Genomic DNA, 7,003 nt, shown 5'->3' on the forward strand with positions numbered 1-7,003 from the left:
CAAGTGCCTTTTCTCTTCGCTTTGTCACCTTCCACGATAATGAATTACAGCTGTAGCTCCAACTATATACCGAGTCCTCCTAGCAAATCACTGAACGGGGCGGGGCGGGGGGCGTGGCCTGGGGTACCCCTGGCCGGCTCACTCTCCGCCCCTCCCCAGCACTCACCACCATTTGCGGTCCTATCATAGTTTAGTGGTTTAACTTGCTTCACGAATCCCCCACCGCCCCAGCCAGGGGCCCCCTCCTTCTTGGTCTCTGCAGTCTCCCCAACACCCCCCGCACGGGCCCACAGAAGAGCCCGGGGAGTATCGGCCGAAGGACGACTGTAACAGCTTTATTTCCGAAGCTGGAATCCCTCCCTGGGCCTGTAAGGGGGCTCCGGCCAGGAGTGCAGGGCCGTGCAGGGCAGGGGTGACCAGGGACGAGGCAGGTGCCTTGGGGGGCCGGCGGGTCCTCAGACACCTCACACTGGTTCCATCTGCAGCTCCTCCCCATCCCCGGCCTCGGTCTGGTGGAAGGCGGCATGGGAGCCGATGACCACGAGGGTGGCTCCTGCAGGAAAATGGGCAGATCAGGGCCTCACTCCTCACCTGCCTCCCACCGCCCACCCCGGCTCCCCGGACCCTGTACTCACCCAGGACCCAGAAGACGGCAGAGCCTGCACCAGCCAGCCAGAAGAAGGGAAAGGAGACGGCCCCGGCCAGAGCATACTGATGGGCTGGGCTCACCTCTCGGCCTGGGGGACAGACGGCATTGGACATTCGTGCCCTCTCCCTGGTAACTCCTGGTGCCCCCCATGCCAGTCTGGTGTCACAAGCTCCGGGAGCCTCAGGATCATCCAAACTCCTCATGTCAAGGGCCCCTCCAGCCCTGGCCTCACCCATTTCTCTGATGTTCCCACAGTCTGCCAGAACAGAGAACACCTCCCTCCCTGCCCTCTCCCTGCTGTTCACTGCCCTTGAGCCCCACTCCTGCTAGGGAGCCCCCAGGCTCCCCCTTCCCCAGACTATCGCTCTCCTTTTTTTTTTTTAAATGTTTATTTATTTTTGAGAGAGAAAAGAAACAGAGTGCAAGTGGGGGAGGGCAGAGAAAGAGGCAGACACAGAATCCGAAGCAGGCTCCAGGCTCTGAGCTGTCAGCACAGAGCCTGACGTGGGGCTCGAACCCACGAACCTGAGTTCATGACCTGAGCCGAAGTCAGACACTTAACCGACTGAGCCACCCAGGCGCCCCAAAAGTTTATTTATTCATTTTGAGAGACAGAGTGCAGGAGGAGCAGAGAGAGGGAGAGAATCCCAAGCAGGCCCCACACTGCCAGCATGGAGCCCGATGTGGGGCCTGAACTCACGAACCACAAGATCATGACCTACGCCCAAATCAAGAGTCAGACACCCAAATGACTGAGCCACCCAGGCATCCCTGTGGGCGTGTTTCTTGTGTCTGTACAAAGTTCCCCAAGAATCTGGTTTATGGCTGATGGAGAAACTGAATGATTTCACATAGTAATATAGATTTCTGGCTTCTCGCGGCACAGCGGAAGATCAGGTCTCTGTGCCTCCGTGGCAGCGGGGTCATGGCTGTGCTCCAGGCACTCCCTCCATGCCCTGTGTGTGCCTGACATGCCCCTCAGCCAGCTCACCCCTGTCATGGACGGAACGTGCAAACCCCTGAGGGACTTTCTGTTAGGTCTTCCCGTTTGAACCCAGCTCTCCCTTTTCACCACTCGGAACCGTGAGCTTCCCCCGAGTGGAGACTCAGGCCCCTCTTTCTTCCCAGTGGTGCCTAGGGCCAGTCTGGGACCACATGAGCCACAAACCTCAGCTTCCCTCTCTGAGCAGTCCCAAGATCTTTCTGGCCCCACCCCAGGAAGCAGGAAAGGGCAGGGACACAGATCTAGGCCGGTGTAAGGTCGCCACCTGGTGTCCAATGTGGGTACTTGCAGCTGGTGCTTTCTGCTGGGAGGTGAAGGAGGATGGAGGAGGAAAAGTAGGTTTGAGGGACAGGGTGAAGAGTAGGTTCTGGGGTATCTCCAGGCTGAGGAGTACCAACGCGGCGGGGGGGGGGGGGGGCGGCTGTCTGAGACTGGGTGTGAGTATCTGGTGTGTCTGAGATGGGTCGAGTTTGAGGGATCTGGTGTAGATCTAGGCTTGGGCAGACTAGGAGTAGGGGTCTAAGGCTTATGGTCCAAGAACAGGATTTGAAGGATCAGGGAACCGCCTGGGCAGGGGATTTCTCACCAAAAAGCACAAACTTGGACTGCAACGTGCGCAGATAGAGGATGTAACAGGCGCCAAAGAAGACAGCCAGAGCCACCAGCAGCATGGGGGACGTCACCCTGGAGGAGTGTAGGGAAGCATGGGTCAGGCAGCTGGGAATGAGCCAACCAAGGGGACCCTGACCACCTACACCGGTGGATGGCAGGCTACGCCCTTGAGACCAGGTCACATCTGGTCACACTGTGTCCCTGCCAGGCTGACGGGGCCGTAGGGGCCTGGCCAGTGAGAAGAGGGACTGGACGCGGAGGGCGGGGCCGACCGGGGGTGGGGTGGGGTTGCGGGGTGGGCAGTGCTCTGGGGTGGGGGTGGGGGGCGAGGCCCGGCCGGTGGGGTTAAGTGCGGGGCGGGAGAGGCACTCACACACAGTACAGGATCAGGCCCAGGAACACGAACACATAGTTGCTCTGGTAGTATTCCACGTTGCGTACGAGGCGCTGGCACAGCTCGCCCAGGTTGCGGGGCCGCGAGAAGCGCCGCTGGTCCACGAAGGAGCCCCAGGGCCGGATGGTCGCGCGGCGCCTCTCCAGCCACTCACGGCCCGCGCCCGATGGGATCAGTTTCGGCAGCAGGGTCCTAGTGGACGGGGCCGGGTCAGCCGTAGACCGGGATGGAGCCTGGACCCCCAATCCCCTACCCCCGAGCAATAAGGGGGCCGAGTGGGGGGGGGGTAGGGCTGGACTCTGGGGTGCTACGGGGTAAAGGTCCAAGACTTCTGGATCTTGGGAGGAGGGGCCGAGGGCCCAGACTCCAGAGTCCTCGAAGAGGACACCAGGGGCCCAGACTCTAGTGTCTGGGGCCCGGATTTCTGGGACCCGAGGGAGGAGGGGGCGGGGGCCAGGGCTCCCGGGTTTCGGTCAGGGGCGGGCTAGAGCCAGCTTGCTCACGAGGCGCTCAGCCCTTCCGGCTCGGCATCCTTCTGCGGGTCCTTCTCGGCCGCCATGTCTGTGTCGTGAGAGGTAGGGCCGCTGTAACGAGCCAGGGGCTCTGCAGACCCCGGCGGCCCCGCGCGAGCTCTGCCCCACCCAGCGGAGCAGACGTGGCGCCGTTCCGGAGCCGCCGGGGGCGGTGGTTCTGCCGCCGAGCATTGTGGGAGTTGTAGTCCTGATGACGCCCGGGAGGGTCTGGCACGCGAAACACCTTGGGAGGTGCAGTCGCGTAAAGCGGCGGAGCGCCTCTGGGCATCGTGGGAGTTGTAGTTTTAGAAGCGGGGCGTTCGGCTTGGGGAAGTTGGGTCTTCAGGAGTCGGGGCGTTCCGGGAGATCGAAAGGCAGAAGCAGAAGCAGTCGTCGTGTACTCACTCCCCTGCAGGGTACAATGGGGATCGTGGAGAGCTGTCGTCCTGACTCTAGAGTGCATACAAAACACCCAGAGGGCTTGATAAGACACTCACGTGTTCTGACTCCTCAGATCCAGGGTGGGGCCCGTTAATCTGCATCTCCAGCGAGTTCCTAGGTAACGCTGATGCTACTGGTCCATGGACCGCATTTTGAACGGAGAGACTAGACAATTCGTGGGAATCTATTTCTTTCCTGGAGGCAGAGACTGGCGAGAGGGCCACGGTCGCTGGAGTGGGTATCTGAGATGGAGGGCAAAGCCCCCCCCCCCCCGCCCCCCAACCCTTGAGCTCCCAGGGATGAATGGGTTAGGACTAGGGACCTTGGGACACCCCCTCCTCTCCCATAGGAGAGGGGAGTTGGGATAGGGTTGAGAATTTTTAAAAGAGGGAGTTGTTGGGGCGCCTGGGTTGCTCAGTTGGCTCTGGCTCTTGACTTCAGCTCAGGTCATGATGTCACGGTTCGCGGGCTGGAGCTTTCACATCGGGCTGTGTGCTGGAAGTGCGGAGCCTGCTTGGGGTTCTCTGTCTCTGCCCCTCCCCCGCTCATGTGCTCCGTCTCTCTCAAAATAAATAAACTTACAAAAATGTTAAATAAATAAAAGAGGGAATTGTTATAACTGAAAGACCCGGGATTCTGGAGTCAGAGATGAAAGTCTAGGCTGTGTTGACCTTGAACCTCAGTGACTTCATCAGGGCAGTGGAGAGCCTAATAGTACCACACTCACTCATGGGGTTATGATGATTCAGTTAAATGGCCCATATACAGTGCTTGAAAGAGTCTTGACACTTTATTCACTTCAATAAACGGTAGCCAATGTTACTGCCACTACGTTATCATAAATGTTTTGATTATTTCTAGAGGTAAGCCTTCTCAAAAAATTTTTAAAGCTTATTTATTTTGAGAAAGAGAGTGAGGGCAGGGGAGGGGCAAAGAGAGAGGGAGAGACAGAATCCCAGGCAGGCCCCGCCATGTCAGTGCAGAGCCCGACGCAGGGCTCGATCCCACGGACTGTGAGATCATGACCTGAGCCGAAACCAAGAGCTGGACACTTAACCGACTGAGCCACTCAGACACCCCTCAAATTTTTTTTGATGTTTATTTATTTTTGAGGGGAGGAGGGGCAGAGAAAGAGGGAGACACAGAATCCGAAACAGCCTCCAGGCTCCAAGCCCGATATGGGGCTTGAACTCACGGACCGTGAGATCATGACCTGAGCCGAAGTCGGACGCTTAACCAATTGAGCCACCCAGGCGCCCCAAAAGTAATCTTTATACCCAACATTGGGGCTTGAACTCACAACCCCGGGATCAAGAGTCGCATGTTTTGCCAACTGAGTCAGCCAGGCGCCCCTTGCCTTCCTAAATTTAACAGCCGCGTATTAGAAGCTGCAGGCCCCTTGGATGTCCCAAGGTGTGGCTGGTGTCTGAGACATGGCCCTTCCTTTCCCCTAGTTCCCACAGCCATGGCTCCCTCCCAGCCTTTGCCCCTGCCCCTAGTGAGGGTGGGTTCATGGCCAGAGTTCTAAAGGCGCACACCAGAAGAGCCTCAGGAAATGTGTGTGGAAATATGGGGAATTGTGGGCTCCCTTACGTGGACTGGAGTTTCAGGGCTGGGTGGACCTGACGAAGAATATCCGGCTAGAATATCCAGGTGACTGTCAACTCCACTGTCTCCTAAGATCCACTGTCCCTTTTGGTTTGGACTTGGAGGCCTGCTGGAGGGCGTTCCCATGGGCTGGGGAGATGGCCCCTGCCCAAGGGGCTGGTGAGCAATAAGCCGGAAGGCCTCCTGTTGCGGGGAGGTCCCGAGCTGAAGCTGAATGAGCCAATGAGCTGTACTTTGAAGGTCAGATTGGCAGGTCACCGTTCATCCCTCCCTTTGTCAGCCCCAGGCCTGCAGCCGAATCTTGTTGAGGCGTCCCACTTGGGTCCGGCTACAAAGGAGGACTGTTAAGGCACAATCAGCCCAGTGCATTAATGGGGGAAGTGGCACCCGAGTTCAAAGCCATGGGGGCCGCAGGGGTAAGCAGGGGCGCCCTGGAGAGGGACATGACTCTTGGGGACAGTCGGAGACAGAGGTCCAGAGGCCTCCTCCCATGGCCAACCTTGAGAAATTTGGGTTTGACTTTTGTTATGAGAGCTGTTGGGTTTCTTTAGCGAAGGTGTCGAACAGCATGGGCCATGGACAGTGGTGTCCAGAGGCATTGTGGGGAGTGGCCCTCAGAGGGGTGGGGGGACTTCGAGTCAGGAGATGGGGCCTTGGCACAGGGGCGATGTGGGGGAGGAGGCCCTAAGGCAGAGAGTGTAAGAGATGGGAGGGTCCCTGAGGCAGGGGCATGGGGGGGATAGTGGGGAGAGGGGGCCATGACGGGGTGGGTCCTGAATTAGGGGGATGGGGGGAGATAAAGGGGCCCCTGAAAAGGCCGTGGGAGACGGGCCCTAGCCCTGTGTTCCGTCCAGTCTGAAGCCTCCTTTCTGCCTCTTGGATCTCTGCAGGGAGTGGAGCTGCGAGTGTAGGAGGGCCTTAGCACAGACGATCAGGAACCTGGGTTATATCCCTGCTGTGTGACTTCAAGGAAGTCCCTGCCCTCTCCGGGCCTCAGATTGCGCAGCTGTCTATGGGAGTACAGGTTTCCCCTACTATCCCAAATGGAGCGTTCCTATAAAACCTCTCAAAAGCCAAAATGGCGTAGTGAAGAGTATCCCCCCGCTTTCCAAGAGCTCATGTTACACTACTTTACTTCTACGAAAGACTTACATTCGTATCTGTTTTGGCTAACTGAAACAAATCTGAAGACAATTTTCCCTTTTACAGAAAAAACCACTACGCGCTCATGTAGGAAAATGTCATTGGTGCAGTGGGCCTGGGCACACACTCACGTGGGGTCTCGGCATCCTGGTCACCCAGACACCCGTGCCGGGAGGCAGGTGGGCCCTGATCTGGCCCCAGGCCCTCCTCTGACTCACATCTCTGGGCTGTGTTGAGCGTCTGATCTTGCTTTCGGCTCAGGTCATGATCTCACAGTTCGTAGGTTCAAGTCCCAGATCGGGCCCTGCACTGACAGCACAGTGCCTGCTTGGGATTCTGTGTCTCCCTCTCTTTCTCAAAAATAAATAAACATTAAAAAAAAAAAAAGCTAAACATAGTCTGTGCCATGGTCAGCAACCCCACTCCTAAGCGTGTACCCTGTACAACAGAGATGCATACATGTGTCCTCATCGGAAGACACTGTTACAACGTTCCTATTTCTAGTGGCTCTCAAAGTTACAGATACATGGGACAATGTGTTCAGGACAAGAAGGCAGACATGTAAGACAACATGTTTGTAAGATTTCGTTTATAAAAGTCCAAGAACAAGTGTGGGGGCTGCTGACTAGAAAGGGGCAGGA

General features: G+C 57.4%; 1 protein-coding gene across 1 annotated transcript; it reads right to left on the reverse strand.

Annotated features, from left to right (window-relative positions):
• Positions 1–319: 319 nt before the first annotated feature.
• Positions 320–3,373, reverse strand: RABAC1 (Rab acceptor 1). The gene is made up of 5 exons (XM_045442159.1): positions 3,162–3,373; positions 2,638–2,850; positions 2,239–2,336; positions 636–737; positions 320–553 (listed from the first exon to the last, which is right to left on the reverse strand). The coding sequence occupies exons 1-5, from the start codon at positions 3,215–3,217 to the stop codon at positions 465–467; spliced, it is 558 nt and encodes a 185-aa protein (XP_045298115.1). The 5' UTR covers positions 3,218–3,373; the 3' UTR covers positions 320–464.
• Between the last annotated feature and the right edge of the window lie 3,630 nt (positions 3,374–7,003).

The sequence above is a fragment of the Leopardus geoffroyi genome, chromosome E2, assembly GCF_018350155.1.
Source record: "Leopardus geoffroyi isolate Oge1 chromosome E2, O.geoffroyi_Oge1_pat1.0, whole genome shotgun sequence".
Lineage (NCBI taxonomy): Eukaryota > Metazoa > Chordata > Mammalia > Carnivora > Felidae > Leopardus > Leopardus geoffroyi.

Bases quoted from the DNA above. Each gene is read 5' to 3' on its own strand.
- RABAC1 (XM_045442159.1), bottom strand. From the start codon at position 3,217: ATGGCGGCCGAGAAGGACCCGCAGAAGGATGCCGAGCCGGAAGGGCTG. The intron at 738-2,238 runs GTGAGAAATCCC...TCTGTCCCCCAG, and splicing joins GTCCAAGTTTGTGCTTTTTG to GCCGAGAGGTGAGCCCAGCC. The intron at 554-635 runs GTGAGTACAGGG...ATTTTCCTGCAG, and splicing joins TGCCGTCTTCTGGGTCCTGG to GAGCCACCCTCGTGGTCATC.